The 18727-nt window shown below is 48.0% G+C and overlaps 1 protein-coding gene across 1 annotated transcript in view; it reads left to right on the top strand.

Moving 5' to 3' along the window:
• LOC119393128 (peroxisomal biogenesis factor 19) overlaps nucleotides 1-18727 on the top strand; it is a 120944-nt gene that overhangs the window by 56546 nt on the left and 45671 nt on the right. Inside the window, exons 5-6 of the mRNA XM_037659952.2 lie at nucleotides 7340-7498; nucleotides 10285-10461. Coding sequence (XP_037515880.1) covers nucleotides 7340-7498; nucleotides 10285-10461 — 336 coding nt within the window. The remainder of the gene's footprint in view (nucleotides 1-7339; nucleotides 7499-10284; nucleotides 10462-18727) is intronic.

Here is an 18727-nt window from a genome sequence, read left to right as displayed (position 1 = left end):
AATAAGCAGCCGTAATTCACAGAATTTTTCACAGTATACAATAAGCAGTTTTTGCCGACAGATTTGTTAATGAAGTACGCGGATTTACTTAAAAAAACTGGATAAGAGCGGGCGTGCACGAATAGGTTCGTAGGCAGCCAGCCCAGCGCACTTGCGGCGCCCAGGTGAAAGTCGCAGTGGCGCCATCTTCCATCGTCGATGCAAATGGCCTCACCGGAGAGCTCGCCCTCGTCCCACTACCCCTATCTAGTACACTCTAACTGTGCTTCACGTCCTGCTACAATGTTGCGAGATAGGGCTGGAACGAAAATGGCACTTTTTTGAAGCATACCGTGAGAATATCCCATTTCATCCTGCAATGTTTTTAGGTCATGAACTGCTCATTAATCAACAATCTGTGTAAACTTTTTAAAAGGCACTGCCACATTGAAAGTCATTTCCACAGGGGATATTCTGAACGCACTATCCTGTGGGCCCTTGCTTGGAAGGGTTCTTGTGAGGCAGTAGTGGTCTCGTATGGTATCGGCATTCAACACATTTTCATCAATGGCACCGTTTTCATCTTCAAAGGTGCGCTTAGTGAACACAAACGACACAAACGAAAAAGTACAGGACATAAGGCAACGAGCGCATATTGCGCTCGTTGCCTTATGTCCTGTACTTTTTCGTTTGTGTCGTTTGTGTTCACTAAGCGCACCTTTGAAGATGAATCAACACCAACTAGCCCACCTTATAGCTCTTCTCAACGCAGCGTTTTTAATCATTGAACTTTCACCTCACAGTCATGATTTCACTAATTATATATGTTTTATACACCTTTAGTGCACAAGATTTTAGGCCCCTATACAGCCATTTTACATTATCATTTATCACTCTCTAACTATGCTCTGGCGGTGTCCCTCCGTACGGGGCCCTCAACGCCTCACTGAAGAAGAGTGGTGCTCCGAGCTAAGGAGCTCGAATCTACTACACCAATTAAGGGCCGTCCAGAGGGCCCACGACGCGGCGGTGAGGCTTGGCCTCCCCGTCCCCACGTGGGAGCGGCCCGCGGCGCTGCCGCCCTGAACGGCTGCGGTGCTCCTCAGGACTATCTTAATAAAGTTCATTGTCTGTCTGTCTGTCTCTAACTAGTGCCTTGGTGCTCTTTGGCCAACAATGGCCCCTGCGTCACTAACCACCATATATCATCATCATCATCATCAAACTGCTAACAGCAGCTATTGCATCAATGATTGCCACTCCCACAAGAGCCACATGCACAACTCTACAATGCAGACGGTAAATGTTGCAAAAAAGAAAATAAATTGTGTAGCGATTGGTGTAGTTCTAAACCCTGCGCCAAATGTAGCTGTGAAACCTGAGGGAGTGCGTAGCACAGGCACCCAGCGATTCCCGTTCGTAGAGTCCCCACTGCTCTGTTTATCAAACTGTCGATGGCGTTGAGGTAAGCTTGAAGGGTTTCCCTGGCACGAGTAGAATCTTGCTAGTGAGATTCGCAAACTCAGTGTGCGACATGCGTGCTACTTTTTTCTGCACATAATAGACTTTCTGCTTGTTACGGCAGTTGAGATATGGGTCGTCTGCAGCGAGTTCCATCAGGTTGTTTCCCTCGTCATATGTAGTGACCACGGTGTTAGAATAGGTTAGGTGGAGAGACAGTGCGTTTGAGAGAGGAGAAATCCAGGACCTGTTTCCTTTCTTGCCGAAATGTGGGACACGCGTGACGGAGGCCGCCTGGCTATGCCCAGAGCAACCCTGAGTCTTCTAAGGTTCGGTCTTTTTGCGTGTTTAATGATATTGTAAGACCCTGTGAGGATCGTGTGGTCCTGCCTCCCGTCCTGGCAATCGAAGTTCTTTCTCCCGATAAAATCGAGCCATATCGCTCGCTGTTTGAGGTTTTCCTTTCTACGAGGAACAGCAAAAAGCTTGTCACCCTTGACAATGCTGTTCGAGCAGCCAACTGCGCAACAAGTTGGCTTCTCGCTGCAGCTGATGGCGTCTTGCAAACTGTAAAAAGCTGTAAGAAGCCTGAGCTCACGTACAGCGCGCACGTGCGGCGGTGTTTCTACGCCCAATAATGGCGTCGTTTTCCAGTGCCAGAGCAAGAGGTAGAGGGGTCATCGGGGATAACTGGTCACGTGTAGGGCCCGGTCCAATAGGGGAGCACAAAAGGGCGAATAAGAGAGGAGAGACGAAGAGGGCGCGTAGGAAATTCTCCCTTTCTTTTTCGGACAATGGTTCGCGCTACCTTTGAAAAATAGAGGGACCTTAAGCTGTCACGTATCTCGGGAGCGCTTGCAATATGTGATGAAGTTGGGAGAATGAGCGAGGCCGGAGATCGTGGCGTCACTGCACACAAATTTTTATCACACAACACGGCAAACAAAAATTCTCACACCAAAACATTTACATCAAAAAGTAACATTAGAAAGGTGACGCTATAGCGCGCAATCACTAACCACAAATAGCAAAGCCTACAAGCTATGCTTAACTCCTCCGGACTCCAAAGTCTGGCCACTATGGCGCCTCAGTCTCGCTACGCGAATCGAGCGTTCTTACGGTCACAGCTTTGCCTGCCGGATTATCGGCGGTCACGTGAGAAGCGGCCGTCGTCGGAACTGCGGTGGTGGCGCCACTTACGTAGGGTTGTCTTCAAATCAGTTTTTACGTTTTTGGATCTTATATGCAACAAAAATAACCTAAAAAGTTTTAAAAAGGCATAAACGCAATTATAATTTACTGTATTATTAATTTAGAAAACAGTAAAACATTCACAACGTCGTTTCATCGCTTCTGCGGTTTAAAAAAAAAAATCACAGCATATCCACGGTGTGAATGATGATGAGTGGGCGAAGCTGCGGAGGTTCATCGGTAAACCGTGAATCTTCCGTGAATTCTGCCCAGTACATCATCACCGACGTGAGATCGGGCGCGTTTATACTAAAGGTTCGATGAGAGTTATGACGACTTGCAGATCACTTCAATTTTGCATGTACGCTGTGAATTTTCATTGTTTAATCACGCACAGGAGAAATCTCACACAGGCACTACCTTGGAGGTCATAATCCAGTGCCTATATATACGGGGTGGTCAGTGAACGGTTGTGCAGCGCGAGCGGTCGGTTTTTTCAATGAAGGCGCTGCCGCGACGCTGCCTGCGTCGGCGCCGCTGCGCCGCGAGGCAAGGTAGGGGGGGTGGGACCGTAGGAGAGGAGAAACATCTGGCGTCTTTCGTTTAGCAGCTGGCGTCTTTTCGTTTTGCTTTAGAAACATCTGGCGTCTTTTCGTTTTGCTTTTAGAAAACATCTGGCGTCTTTCGTTGGTTTATTTCATCAATCAACGGCGTTTTGAACAAAATTTTTATTGTTTAATCACGCACAGGAGAAATCTCACCAGGCACTACCTTGGAGGTAAACAATGGCTGCTAATGGAAATGAGAGACAGAAGAAGTCGGCTTTTAGCTAACACTTACACTTCTACTTCTACTAACGTTTCCTACTGGAACATGCCAATGGCTGCTAATGGGGAATGAGAGACAGAAGAATTTGGCTTTTAGTTAACGCGCACGCTGCGAATTTTTTATTGTTCAACAACTCACAGGAGAAATCTCCCACCGGCACCACCTTGGAGGTCAAGATCTGGTACTAGCGTTAAGACTGGTTACGCACTACGACGGGGACGAACGGGTGCCGCTTTAAGGAGCTTCACCCCTAAAAATCGTCTGCTACTTCAGTTGTCTGCTGCGGCTGAACTGCTCCATGGCATGGCTGCCGTAGTGCCAGGCGACGATTGTCGCTTCCCTTCAATACAGGGCATGGCCTCCGAGATTAGCAAGCGCCGCGGTTGCCAATCTCAAAGGCCAAGTACAAGGACCCTAACCCTACGTAAGTGGCGCCGCCATAGATGACGGGCATTTCGCGCTCATCCGGCAGGCAAGGAAAATATAGGAGGCTGTGTTACGGTTCGTGTTTCCCGTCGCCTCGATTCGATGCGAAGATCGACGCCCTGCCCTGTCATCGCAGCTGCTGTCGACGTCTTGGGGTCGTCGTCGTATCCGCCGCCTTGCTAGTCGTCCTCGTCGCCGATCCTCCGGCCCTTCGTCGAGAACATCTGTCTCGTTCAGTTAGGCCTAACTCCTGGCCTCCCCTTGGTGCCACCGGGTCGAACTGTCGACGTGGCTCTCCGGTGATTGTCAGTGGGTCGCCGTCGTCTTGTCGAGCTGTGGTAGTGCCGCAGGTGCCACGAGAACTGCGTGATGAGGCTGCCGGAAGCCCGGGAAGCCTCGCTCGGTGGGCACCAAGGTCGACGGCCACCCTCCCGGGACATGCACAACGCTGCCTCCAGAACTCCACCCTGCTGCTCTCGTCGTGGGTGCGACGCTGGCTTGCACCACCTTGCTCCTCGACGACTCCACCGAACAATGCCCGCTTGTTCCTCTGGGGTTCCGCACCTCAGTTCGGGTCGCGTGGCACGCGCCTTTCTCCGGCCAATGGCTTGCATCGACGTGGCGGGGGTGCACACCATTGACGCGTTGCACTGTTCGGCACGCGCCCCAAGCCCCTTTACTCGTGACATAAGCCCAGCGCAGCGTCCATGCCCCTACGTGGTCCAGACGGATGCAGGTGCTCTTGTCCGCAACCGGAGACATCTGGTTCCGCAGCAGTCTCCGTCATCAGGTGGTCTAGACCTCGGCAGCTCCAGTCCACGGACACAAGGATCCGAAAGCCTGCCACAGACTCCAACTCACCCAGAGCCTGTGTGCAGCAGTCCAACTCCCAGGGCACTTACTCCTCTACCAGTTGCATCGCCACCGGTTGCCCCAGCTACACCCTCAAGACCGCCTGGGTCTGTTGTGCGCACTCGGTCTGGACGTTGTGTTAGGCCACCGGTGCGGCTGAACTTGTAGAGCGTGCCACGAGACATTTCTTATTACGTTGCATACCTGAGAGTGAGGGGTTGCTTTCTGTTACTTACCCAAAGGGGGGGGGGGAGATGTAGAGGGCACGAGTGCCAAGTCAAATATGAGGTGCCCTCTGTAGGATGTAGTATATAAAGGGCGTACTGTCAATAAGCGGGGCACTTCTGCTGGGGACTTGGAGCGTGTGTTTTACTCTGCGGCCCTCGGGCTTCAGCCTGCCTCCTCGGCCGCCTCGGCTCGAACCCTCCCACCACAAGCGAAACGTCTACCCCCCCCCCCCACGGAATATCCCTTTCCTTCTGACTCACCCCATTCATCCCGAAGTGTAGTTTTATCTTTATGGCAATAATAACTGAACCAAAACGTAAATAAATGCAGCACGTTCGAAAGTATTAGCAGCAAAATATAAATGTAAAATAAACTAGGTATTCTTTGTATTGTTTGCTACAGTTGTCACGCCATACAGACAGTGGACTAGGTGGCTTGAAGCACTGGCAAAGCTCGATATGTTACTTTGTGAATGGTAGTATGATGCTATAATTGTTACGTTTGTAGGTGGTTTGTTATATTTACATGTAGTGCATGTCAGGTGGGCACAGGAACAAGATGTTCACATAGTTGTTGTTTTTATTTTTTCACGAACTAGAATATTTTTGAAATTCGTGGCCTGTAAGCTAATTAACGCTGTTCGCACAAGATATATGTGACGTTTTTTTTTTTCTAAAAGAGCCAAGTGCACTATAACTGAAACTGAGAAAAACGCATTTTTTTTTTTGCTACTGACAATATGGTCGGGCCTACTCCAACAATTTTTTGCCGGTGTGTTCCTGTCCCCTAAATACCTCAAATCTATATTGCAGCTAAAATCTATGTAGCCCACTATCATCGGTATTCAGGAGTAAAATTTTATTTGGCAGTTAGCTTGGAACATTTCATTTGGGCTTGAATTAGCTCGTAAAAGGAGTCTGAAATGATTCGAACGTACGGTATAGCCATATATTGCTATAAAATTAACATCATTCTTGTGCTTCCGTCGGTCCTGTCCTTCGGCGACTGGGCGTAATGGCGATGACTGGACTTGGAGAGCGAGTGTTTCTTCCTGGCAAAAGGCATGCTATTCTGGACTGTCGGCAGCGTTTTCTTGCTCTTGGCATCTATTGAAGGCCTTGCAAAGTGCTCCAGCTCTTCTTCTTGTGAGGTCGTTCTATGCCGTGCCGTTTCGGATCACTTCTTCTTCTTCTTCAAGGAATAGATTGGTGCCCAGTATCCTCATTTCATATGCCTTTTATTTCAAATATGCCGTCTTGGAGCAAAAGAAGGACATGATATTGTAGCACTAAACTCGATAGTCAAAAGTCGGCCTCTTACTCTGTGTGTTCGAGTTTTGCCCATGATGTCCTTCAGTAAGTGCCAAATCACCCTAGAAAAACTAATTGTGGAACATAAACATGATAGCAAAGCGACTAGGACACAAATGAAACAGATTGGATGAGTCCATGTTGGTTGTATTGGTCACGATTGTTGACACAGCGCTGGTTTAATGAATACGGCTCATTTTGATTGAAACAGATGCAGATTTTGGCACATTTTTTATTAGAAACTGCCTTTTTGATTCTAAAAAGACAGGGCGTGCAAACACGCACACAAGAAGTCAGGACACCACAAACGCATTTGTGGCGTCCTGACTTCTTGTGTCCGTATTTGCACGCCCTGTCTTTTTGGAATGAATGCCTACCAACTAGCTCAGCTCTCTGTTATTCTAATGCCTTTTTGAGTTCACGTTACAATCAGGAATTGCCCCATCTTGATTTCAACTGTTTTAGAAGTTAAAGATACTGAGGTGTGCTTTACACTCCCGTGAAATTTAGCCCAGACTTGGTTTCTGCGTTTGACTCTCTTTGAAAGAAAATGCCAGATATTTTCCTATGTGTTTCTATCTGTTGGCTATCGCCACTGAATTTTCTTGCTGTTGTGTATTTACTCGCAAATCAGAGTGATATCTGCAGTTACCCTGATTAAAGATGAACTACCAGCAGTTGAAGAGTTGTCACAAATGCAGCTTTGTAAGCGACGCGGTCCCGTTGAAGTGGCTGACTCTGTTGAAGCGGCTGACCGTTAAAGCGGCTCAAGGAGGAGCCACCGGCACAAGCTTGCGCCGGTGGCTCCTCCTCGAGTCGTGGCATATACAACCGACAGCAGGAAACATCAACCGCACCACAGGGACTTTGCCCTCCCTCTATTGTCAAGGCTTGCGACAAGTATCGGCAAGAAGGCGTATATAAGCGCCGTGCGTCTCGGGTCGTCTCACCCCTGAAGACGAAGCCGGTCAGGCTTCGAAGCGTCGGGTATCCTAAAATAAATTTCTGGTTGGAGTTTTCTCTTTTTCTCTGGTACTTTATGGTGAATGCATTCAATCGTCCAGGACCCTCCGAGTGAGGACGAACTGTCACGCTTGGTTGGCTCGCTGGGCCTTGAGGGAGGTGGCGGAGGGGACGGTCTGGTCACCATGATGCAAGGCATGATGCAGAACCTGCTCTCCAAAGACCTTCTCTACCCAGCACTGAGGGACATTGTTGACAAGGTGATGTATTGGGCCCATGAATTGGGCCCACCCTTTATGGTGTTTCGACAGGACACACAGTTATTGTACGATAGTCAAAATCCTGCATAATAAATCTTTTTTTGCTTGCTTACTTTGGCAACTGAAGTCTAAAGGTACAGTCATGTACCAATGAAATAGACGCAAGAAATGACGAAACAGAACAGCTTTCACAAGCAGTCACTCGAGAGCACTACCAGAGGTGCTTCAGGCTTTTGAGTAATGGCGAATTCCATTGAGAGAACAGGAGTAGGGGCGTCGTGCAGTGAGGAGTGGGGGGCTGAGCACTGAGAGCAGGGCCACTCGATCTGCCACTGAAATGCAGCGCGCTTCCGGAGAGCAGTTGAGAGGGTGACGAGTACGGAGAAATATACCATGTGATCAAAACATTCGAAGCCTCGGCATTCTCTGCGGGACAGCAGCAAAATGCTTGTGAAATCGGTCAGTTGCATGTGTGCCATTATCCTAATTTGCAGTTACATAGTGTACGTTTGTGCGACGACGCATCTTGCAAACGTAGCTGTGTATACTTTGTAGCCGTCATCGTCGCTACCCGTACAAACGGCAGAACATCAGTGGCGTCAACCAGCGCATGATTGCTACCATTGCCGCCGCGCTTGCCAGCTGTAGCAAAATTAAAACAAATAAGGAGAATGTGATGTTTTAAAGTCACGTGGCTCTCTTCGTACTGCGCCTACTCCGCTTTTCAGGCGAGAGCACTACAATCTGCTCCTGGCTGCTCTTGGCGCCGCAAAAGCGCTCTTCCTCTACCACTGAATGACAGTGCTCCTACTCCTGTTCGGCCACTGAAACATGCCGGCTCTGAAGAAAGCACTTTCAGCGTGCTTTTGAGTGCTCCTGTTCTCCCAATTGAATTTGCCATAACACTGGCATTACACATACTGACAAAAATAAATGATTAGGAGTGTGTGAATATTCCAACTTTCAAATATCTTTGTAATAGTGTTTGCTGTTCAATTTGATTCACCTGGAATTTTACTAATATTCGAAGTAATCAAACTTCAAGCAAATAATTATAACAGTTTCATTAGCGTAAAATCCGTAAAATCAAATGGCAGTGCTTCTAAATGATGCACGTAAATCCAATTCTCCTTGTGAACTTCGACCTGTCGAAAGGTTAACGTCTGTCACCACAACCCCACGCTATTTTAGACAAGGTAGCTCGATCACTGTACACAGACTTTCTTTAAAAGAGTGCAGAGTAAAAGTGCAGAGTGCAGCATGTCAGTGAAGTCTTGGTGGACCCCAGCATAAAACACATTCGTGTAAAAAATTCGATTCGATTTGCCTTTATGCTTTAATATTCGAATTAGCTTCGAATGCAACATTTTGCTATTTGCACATACCTGCCAAGTCTCCCGGGTTACCCGGGAGACTTCCGGATTTTGAACGTTTCTCCCAGTTGGACGGCTCATAGGAAAATCTCCCGGAAATCCAGTTTTGCCCCGCGCGTCCAGTGCTTTGTCTGGCCACATGAGCAGAGTTGTCTGGCCACGTAGTAGAAAGGATTCTTCTTCTTTTTTTTTTAACGATGGTAGAAACGTTCAACTCAGTTTCATTGCGCATGAAGTAGCTGTGCACTTTGTGCCGCAGTGCTGCCAACGCAAACGTGTCATAGCGCTGCAGCCGCGTCTTGCCTGTGATGCGTACATAAGTACATAAAAAAGGTGCGCTCCGTTTTCGCTAGGAGAGAGCGCTCGCAAGAATTATGGCGCACAAGCTCGTGATGCAGGTGGCTGTTGTTTGATGTCGTGACACGAGGTGGGACGTTTCGCGTACAGATGCGCTACACGCAATTTAAAAAATCTATCCCACAAGTTATCTCGCCTTCAAAATTTTTTGTCACTACTGCTTTAAGTGGAGAGACCAACACTTAAAAGGGTAGCCGTTACCGATGTCTGTCGAGATCGCGACCGTCCCCGTCTCAATGGCGCCCCTTATGGTCCCTTGCCCGACGATAAGCAAGCGATGACAGGCCTCGCACGCGGAGTGATGTTATCGCATGTGCCCTTCGCGCGATGGTGACGGCCGGGTCATTTCATCTCTGCTTCAACCGTGTTCGTCCCTAGCGCTAGCGCGCTTTTACTCGCACGTGAAACAGACGATGCGTAAGCGATGTTATCGGTTTGGACTCTGTACAGATCAGCGGCGACCGCAAAATCCTGCTGACAGTAGGCAGTTTTAGATTAGCGTACGCTAAGTTAGCGTTTGCGGCCCGCTATTTCCGTCATTATTAGGCAGTTTTAGAATAGCGTACGCAAAGCTTTGCGTTGGCTTTTCGCGCAATTGCGCATGCGTCATATGCTAACCGCTTGCAGGCTTCCGTTAAGTGACGGAAATAGCGGGCCGCAAACGCTAACGCTAACTTGGCGTACGCTATTCTAAAACTGCCTATTAACGGGAGCCCGCAAGCGGTTAGCGTACGACGCATGTGCAGTTGCGCGACAAGCCAACGCAAAGCTTTGCGTACGCTATTCTATAACTGCCTAATGTCCATATAATTGCTATCGCAGTACCCCCCCCCCCGTTGAGTAAATCTCCTGAATTCCGTTTCTCCAAACTTGGCAGGTATGTTTGCACAGCTCTATAAATAATGTTTTAAACATAACTTGTTCATGAGTGTACAAGTGTGATGCCTGAATTAAATGTGCAACACAACTATTGGCACTGTGGCTGTTGTGACAGCACTTGGCTTTCACTTTTTGGAGAAGGTTGGCAGACGCTAACAAGTGTTGTGTCCTGTGCAGTACCCTGATTGGCTGGCTGACAAGCGGCCCTCGCTAGCAGACGAGGAGTACGAGAGGTACAATCGGCAGTTTGGTCTCATGCGGCAAGTGTGCGAGGAATTTGAAGCCGAGGGTTCCTCGGATGGGGCCGAGGTCAAGCAGGCACGCTTTGAGCGTGTGCTCAGCCTCATGCAGAAGGTAGGTCTCATGAAGAGCTGTGTAGATAAACAGGCCTCAGACGGGCTGGCCAACATTTCCATCCTCTCTTTGTCGTCCTTGGCATGCTAGTTCTTTTTTAGGCGGGTTAGTTGTTGACGTCATGTCCAGTGTTGCTGCTGGTGCTTGCCATCGGGAAAGGAGACGAGCTTGGTTATTTCCCGCTTGTGGAGGTTGCCACAGAGCAACAATCTTCATTACTATGTAATGTTACATGCGCCGCCTGTCTGTGCTACATCATCAGCTGTCACTGTGCACCTGCAAAGCCGTTGAAGATGTGTACAGCACTGTCTTCCAGTATTGGGCGCATGGACATATCATGGCGCCACCATGCGGAGGCATCCCTGTGAAGTGCAAGGTTGGATTGTTACGCCAGCACTCTCCCGCGCAGCCCGCGGGAGAGGGCTGCGCGGGAGAGGGCTGGACTCTGTTCTTGGACTCTATTCTTGTGGCACTTCGGCGAAATCAGTAAAATACTGCGGCAGCTTTGTCACTGACTGTACGAAATGCTAAATAACTGCTCCGAGAAAATGTTACGCTCCTCATAATGCCTTAGACAATGCCCTGACTGCCGACGTCGTCTGCTACGCGTCCATCTAAATGGAAGCCACGGGGGCCGAGCGCGCCGCTTTTGTATAAGGTGACGAACCATTTTGTGTTGAATTGAAGCGCCAACTGGGTTTTAGCGCGTGCTTGCGGCGAATGCACATATTTTTGCTCCGAGAAATGCATGCAACCATGCAACTTCATTCATTGTAGGTTTGCATCTAAAGACTGGCCGCGGTTGACACGACAAGCTGCGCAAATTTACATTCCTGTTTAGCACACATATCTTTATGAAATCCCGGCGCAAGCGGATTCTCCATTTTGTGGGAAGCAACCAAGCATGCTTAGAGCTGCATGCAGCCGCAACCTTTCTGATATGATTGGAGGCAAACGCAAGAGAGCCATACGCACACGCGTGCCTCATTCGGAATTTGTAGCTAGATAACATGAGCACAAGTTTCTCTGCGGCATGGTCTTAATAGTATATTCCCTGTTGCTCCTAACTGCGCAAATTTTCTAGGGTTGTCACAGGGTGCACTTTCGATCGCCATCTAGCCACATAGGGATGAAAATTTTCTATGGTTGGCTCAGTTCTCTAGGTAGTACAAAAGAGCCAACCCTGATCAAAAAATACGGTACCGATCGGGCTCGATTGCGATAGCAAATGCACCGTGTGCCAGCCGACCGTATTACTTTGCGCCTTTGAATGAGCATGCTGCAGGGTATGGCTTACCGTGGTCTAAATGGCAACATTATGTTTCAGGGAAAATACCAGTGTCCAGCCTTTACAGCTATATTGATAAGCAGTATGACACTTCGCTGCTGCTGTTAGAAGGTGAATCAGTGTTTGAAGCTGGCCACATTTTCACCTGTGGCATAAAACAACGTAGAGAAGAACAAGTGACCATGGCTATGGGCACATTCTACAGACATAATTTATAATCAAGGGGGGCTGAAGTCGAGAGTCGGATGAAAACCCATGTGGTCAGGACAATTAAAACGGACACCCGAGGGCGGGAGGGGGTACACATCTGTGCACACCTAAAGCGCATCCAAGGGACAGGAACAAAAAGAAACGCAGCGCTAACTTCCAACATAAGTTTTATTTACGAAGCAGACACATGAAAATACAGTAAAAGCTCGTTAATTCGGATTTCTAGGGACCGGAAAAAATGTCCGAATTAACCGAATGTCCGAATTATCGAATGGTCGAAATTAACACAATAAAATAAAGAGTTTTTTCAACATACCTTTACTTTACAAAGTAATCGCGGATGCGTGTCTGTTTTCGAGCAGATATTCGTGCGGACACAATTTTTCTGAGCCCTTCAAGGTGCTCAGCAGCTCGCATGCTGTCTGCAGTGCCAAAACAAAATTCTTCAAGGACGGCGAGGGCCTCCGCGACTTCCTTCACAGTGCGATGGGGCCCGTGTGGCTCAGGGTGTGGCTGCTCCTCTTCAGGCTCTTCGTTCTCGGATTCGTTGCCATGCATCACTTTCTTGACGATTTCCTCATCCGTCAGACAGCCGGCAGTGGCAACGCCATCATCAATGCCGATATAATCCTCTAGTGTCACTGCATCAGGCATAACACTTCCGAAATCCTGCCCATCGTCGGCACCTTCGTCCGGCGACACTTCGGCATCGCTGGAGTCGGGTACAACAAAGCCACTGTGCCTGAAACAGTTGGCAATGGCGTGCGCAGGCATGTTCTGCCACACATACGCGAGAATGCTAACTGCGCTCAGGAGACTCACGTCGTATTGTTTGCCGACGTCATGGCACAGAATCAACCTCTTGTCAGCAGAGCCCATTTTTCAGGGCACGCAAAATTTCTACTTTGGTGAAGTCCTTTGCCTCGTACTTGGGCCGCTTCGCCGGCATTGCCATCGGCGGAGAGTGCGTTCACACGAAAAGTCAGCACAAAAGCACCAGCAACAATCAAGCTAAAGGAGCCGTACTGAATCGTTCCTCGATAAAACGGCGTTCAACGATGCAGCACACCAACGGGAACAAAGCAAAAATGGCACTGCCAACAACACACGCGAAAAAAAAGGCGTTCCCAGTCTCAAGTCAAGCCAAGTCAACAATTGATGCCCATGGCGATGCTGCGTTTGAGCTTCACTTTTGTTCTGAATTGTTCTTTTTTCGTTTTCGAGCCTCGCCAGCGGCCCGAAAGTGGCCGAATTATCCGATTTGCGGTCAAATCTGTCCGAAATAATGAGCGCCCACTCTTTTAGAGTGATGCGTATATTTACAGGGACCAGATGACGTGTCCGAATTAACCGATTTTCTGAATTAATGAGAGTCGAATTAACGAGCTTTTACTGTATAGGAAAAACCGAGCAACGCATGCAGGCGCGTAAGTATGGGATTATTAATTATCGTGACACATCTTGAAGACGTGTAGACAACGATAATATGAGAGTACAAAAAATATTTACAAGATTACCAGGCCATGTGGACGCAACCATCCCCCTCAGGTCACCCTTCCTATCACCTTTAAGAAATCAAATTCCTTTCTTGTTAGCTCGATTGACGGTGCGCTCACACGTCCCCCAAACTCGTGATCTTCGCCGCCTCGATGATTTTCCGTGTTTGCGCTGCACTTCACCCTATGACACCGCACTGTGAATGCATGGGGACGCACCCACAGTTTCTGCAATGAATAGCGAGATGGCCGGCACTTTCAGTGCGCACATTGTTTGCGTGCTCACGCAGCCTGTCATTCGCGCACCTTCCCATTTGTCCGATGTATTTTTTGCACACGACAACGGAAGCAGATACACGACGTTTTTCTCGCACTGAATAAAGCATTCTTTTTGCTTTTTCTGGAAAGTGGGCTTCTCGGAATCGCAGTAGCTAGCCTTGCACAGATTGGACAGCTTGTTAGGCACTCAGAAGATAACCTCAACGTTTGCACTGTTGCCAATCTTCTTCAGTCTGTGTGAGACGATGTGTATGTATGGAATTATCGCGTATTTCTGTTTCAGTCGCTCCCTTTCTGTTGAAGTAGACTGTTCATCTTGGCGAGCTCATTTTACGGTCTTGAGTAGATCTTCAGCCACGCCTGTGACGATATGCTGCAGAAAACCTGCCTTCTCGAGGCGGTCTGCTTGAGCCGTAAAGCTAGAACAACACTTGCGGGGGCACGAGCGACGAAGCGCATTTGTTAGGGTTAACTTTGCGATGGTTCGCTTAACCAGTTTAGAGTGGCCTGAAGAAAACTGAATTAATGGCTTATTGGCCCTTGGGTCGTATGACCATCACACCTGTTCGCTCCCGAAGAACATCCTTATGTCAAGGAAGCGCAAAGTGCTGTCTTGTGGCATTTCATGCGTGACTACGAGCGGTTCCAAAACTTCATTAAAGTGATCAAGTACAAGAGAAGCTGCAGAATCCAAATTCGCTGAATTTGAATCCAGTACCGCAACGTAATCATCTACGTAACGAAACACTCTGCTTACACTTGTGTTTTGTAATACGGCTTCTAGTCTCCTGTCTGCACGTGCCAAGAAAAGGTCGCTCAGCAATGGCGCTATGAAGGACCCAATACAGATTCCTTGCTTTTGGAGAAAGACATTACCGTCCCACTTGGAGAAGGTAGACTGTAGTTACACGGACACCAAATCAAGAAAACCCTTCGCAGATGTGCAGACGGCATTGAGAAATTTCAATTCATCATACGCATCGATGGCCTCTTGGACACAGACTAATGACTCATCATGTGGCCGCGAATAATATAAACCTTTTACGTCTATAGAGAATGCGCTCAAATTACTATCTGCATGCGTCTTCAAATAATGTATCACCTCATCCGAGCTTTTTGTCAAAAAGGGATCATTTACTGCTAGCAACTTTAATTTTTCTTGCAAAAATAGGCCTACGGACTTTTGCCGTGTCCCCCCTTCTGACACTATAACACGCAGCGGCCAATCCGGTTTGTGGGTTTTCACTGAAAAGAACATTTCGAGGCAATTCTTTTTGTTGCCTTCGATTTCACGGGCTAACTTGCTCAGGTTTAATTTCTGACACAGCTTCGTAGCTGCCGATTTCACCTTCACAAGTGAAACATCGTTCCTGCTGATGAAAACAGACTTCAGAGCCTCATCTGCCTCCTTCTTTAAAGAATTAAGTGGCATAACCATGAAACTCCCCTCTTTATCTGCGGGCAGCAAAGCCAAATTACTTTCGCGAAGAAAATGTTTCACACATTCCAAGGGTAGGGCTGCCTTTGGAGACCTAGCACGCGATACAACATCAACCCCTACTGAAATACACATTCCAACCTCACTTCCGCACATCTAGAAACATCTCTAACTAATGTTAAAAGTTCAGGAGCAGGCAGCTTAGGTTCAACAGCGAATTTTGGTCCCATCTGCAGGGTGTCCTTCACATACCCAGGAAAATACATCGGACAAACGGGAAGGTGCGCGAATGACAGGCTGCGTGAGCATGCAAATAACGTGCGCACTGAAAGTGCGGGCCATCTCGCTATTCATTGCACAAACTGTGGATGCGTCCCCATGTATTCTCAGTGCAGTGTCATAGGGCAAAGTACAGCGCAGACAACACGGGAAATCGTCGAGGCGGCGAAGATCGCGAGTTTGGGGGACATGTGTGTGAGCGCACCATCAGTCGAGCTGACAAGAAAGAAATTTGATTTCTTAAAGGTGATAGGAAGGGTGACCTGAGGGGGATGGTTGCGTCCACATGGCCTGGTAATCTTGTAAATATTTTTGTACTCTCATGTTATCGTTGTCTACACGTCTTCAATATGTGTCATGATAACTAATAATCCCGTACTTATGTGCCTGCGTGCGTTGCTCGGTTTTTCCTATAGTTTCATGTGTCTGCTTCGTAGATAAAGCTTTTGTTGGAAGTTAGCACTGCGTCCACGTCGTTTCTTTGTGTTCCTGTCCCTTTGGTGGGCTGTAGGTGTTACCATCATGCCCACGTTCTTTCAAGGGGATACACAGACTGGGGTGGATGTTTCATCGGCGAGACAGGTAACTTTCAGCAAAGATTCAAGCAGCACATGTATGATGTAAGAAGGAAGGTTTAATCGAACATCACTGGCTGAGCACGCAGAAGCAATATAACTGAGAGAGCAAATAACTGGACTTCTAGGCTTTCTCTTGATTCTGACAATCCAGACAATGGCGCACACACTTAAAGGGACACTAAAGGCAAATAACAATTTATGTCAGAGTGAAAGCCCAATGTATGACAACTTCTAAAATGGCAATATTATCAACAGCAGTGCCCTACTTACCGAGAAATTAAGCTAAATGTATCATATGATGAGCGCCACGAGTGGGACATTTTCGAAGTGATCCCGATGACGTAGGGAAGTCGGCCTACAATAAATCACTAGTAATAAAACTAGCAGCAGTAAAAAAAGAACATTCCGAGCAACAAAAGACGTAATAAAATGCTGTTTGTTCGTTTCCGCTTGATTCATGGAAAACAAAACCTCCGTGGCGTTGCCATGGGGAACGGCGCGCGTGGTTCAAAGGTTCCGTTTTCGCCGAGCTGTGCCTCGCCCGTCTCAGTGGTAGTTTCGGGATCGCGTACTGCCGTGCGTGTTTTGCGCGCTCGTGAAAGTCGCTCTGACAGAAAGTTCGACAAAATGCCGCATGCGTGTGATATTGCCGGAAGCCCGAATGGTGCACAACGCCAGTGCTGCAGCAAGGAAACCGGTGTGTCTTTTCACTGGGTGCCGCGGAATGAACCCTTACGCTCGAAGTGGCTTAGTGTCATGCCATTGCTCCAGTGTGCTAAACAGTCAAAACCTCTGCGTGTGTGCTCGCTGCACTTTCGTACTGAGGATTACGAGACCAACCGCAACTTGGTGACGGCTTTGAATGTGCCTATCCGAGCAAGTCTTTGCCGCAGCGCCCGTTGTTGCTACTGTGGGTCCCGCTACTTCCGCTCGGCTGCTACTAGTGTCGGCGGCCGCGCAGTAAAAGCGGGCAACGTTGGGCACGGCAGCAGTGACGTATGAGAGTCGTATTTTCAGGCGGGAGATTTGAAGCGCGCTAACGCGATGCGGACCACTAAAAACGTGATTTTATTTCAAAATAAGCACTTCCTTGGCACAAAAGCAGCACTACGAGGTTTCTGGACCGCTATTTCAACAATCAACGTCGACTTAATATTTGCCTTTAGTGTCCCTTTAAGGGGGCAAGGGGTTTTTTTTTATATATCTCATGAACTCCTTTACCAATTTTAATGAAATTGCACAGTCTTGTTCAGTTCTTTTGCCAATTCCAAATGTGCAATTAGTTTTTAAGTATGCCTATTAGTTCCGCTGTTAATTGATAATTAGTATTGCTTCTGGGAGCACTGGATCAAACACTACTCGTCAGAATCTTCTTTTAGGCACATGGCTGCATACTAGGAAACAAGCTTCACAAGGGTAGGAATACTTTTTTGATATGACAACTGTTAGCAATTATACAGCCCATCAAAGCTTTCTGTTCAAAATTTTGCAAATTATTTAATAAATGGACAATAAAAAAAACTGACACTGAAATGCAGAAATCTGATCCTACCCCTGTGGAAACCATTCATGTGGCTCTGCATTGCAACGAGAATGACAATCCTAGGCCCTCTGGTTACTGAGAAATCGCTCCCGGATGGTTGCAAAGCGTAAAAAATTCTGGATTTGAGAAAATGCTAAAAAACAAACAAGACTCATATTTGTTTAGATGTAACAAAAAATAGTGTCACGTTCACCTAGCTAAGTGATCAATAGCCACCAGGGATATAGTCTGTCTGTCGGCAGCTACCAGAGTGGCGCTTTTTGAAAGTCCGTTGGAGATTTTCTGCAGATGCCCGCTTGCGCGCTGATGCACGCCGGTCATCTTTCTCGGCCATTGTTTGGCTGTTTAGTAGCCCCGAACTCAAGTGAAGCTCCCAGGGGTGTAGCCAAGGGGGGGGGGGGGTTGGGGGGTTCAAACCCCTCGAAATTTTTCAATTTTGCTTGCATAATATGCACGCACACATACAAACGCACGTACGAACATACATGAAGTATGGTTAACCCCCCCCCCCCCCGAAAAAAATTTCTGGCTACGCCCCTGGAAGCTCCTGTAGTATGGCAGATGAAGTTCTCGCATTTCCTGAATTAAATTTCATCACTGCCTCAGCCACAGCAGCTTCGACAGCGAAAAGTGAGGCATGCTGTTCCTTTGGAGCTAATGCCCAAATCATAGAATGCAAGCATTCGTTATTGTTTTGGGTCCTGCTGCGCTGGCACCTTTCGAGCAGTTTTTCTTGCGAGAGGCGCTCGTACACTGGTCGAAGGGCTTCACAAACATGTCAAGGCAAATTATAACGATGGTTCGGAATGGGCTCGTTTTTTGCTTGAGCAGCATTCTGGCGGCACCAAGAGTTGGAACCTGATGGGCACAGACTGTGGTCAGAAACCCTGTCGTTCGACGTGATGTGGCGGTATGTTGCCATCACGGCCTTCTGCATGTCCTTGACATCCCCGCTGTTGGACTTCAATGCCCATCCATAATATGCACTGAGCATGGTTATCAAGTCTCCCGTCAATTTGCCTTTTCCACCAAGAGCTTCTGAAGCAGAGCCCTTGTGTTTTGCAACAAGTGTACGCAGAGCCGTCCCCATCCTTTTTTGCACATGGTTTATGCGATCTTCTTTTTCAATTGGCACAAAGCCATACACTTGTGCTT

The sequence above is a fragment of the Rhipicephalus sanguineus genome, chromosome 5 (assembly GCF_013339695.2).
Source record: "Rhipicephalus sanguineus isolate Rsan-2018 chromosome 5, BIME_Rsan_1.4, whole genome shotgun sequence".
NCBI lineage: Eukaryota > Metazoa > Arthropoda > Arachnida > Ixodida > Ixodidae > Rhipicephalus > Rhipicephalus sanguineus.
Note: the sequence above shows the minus strand (reverse complement) of the source record. Positions and strands in the feature narration are given on the sequence as shown.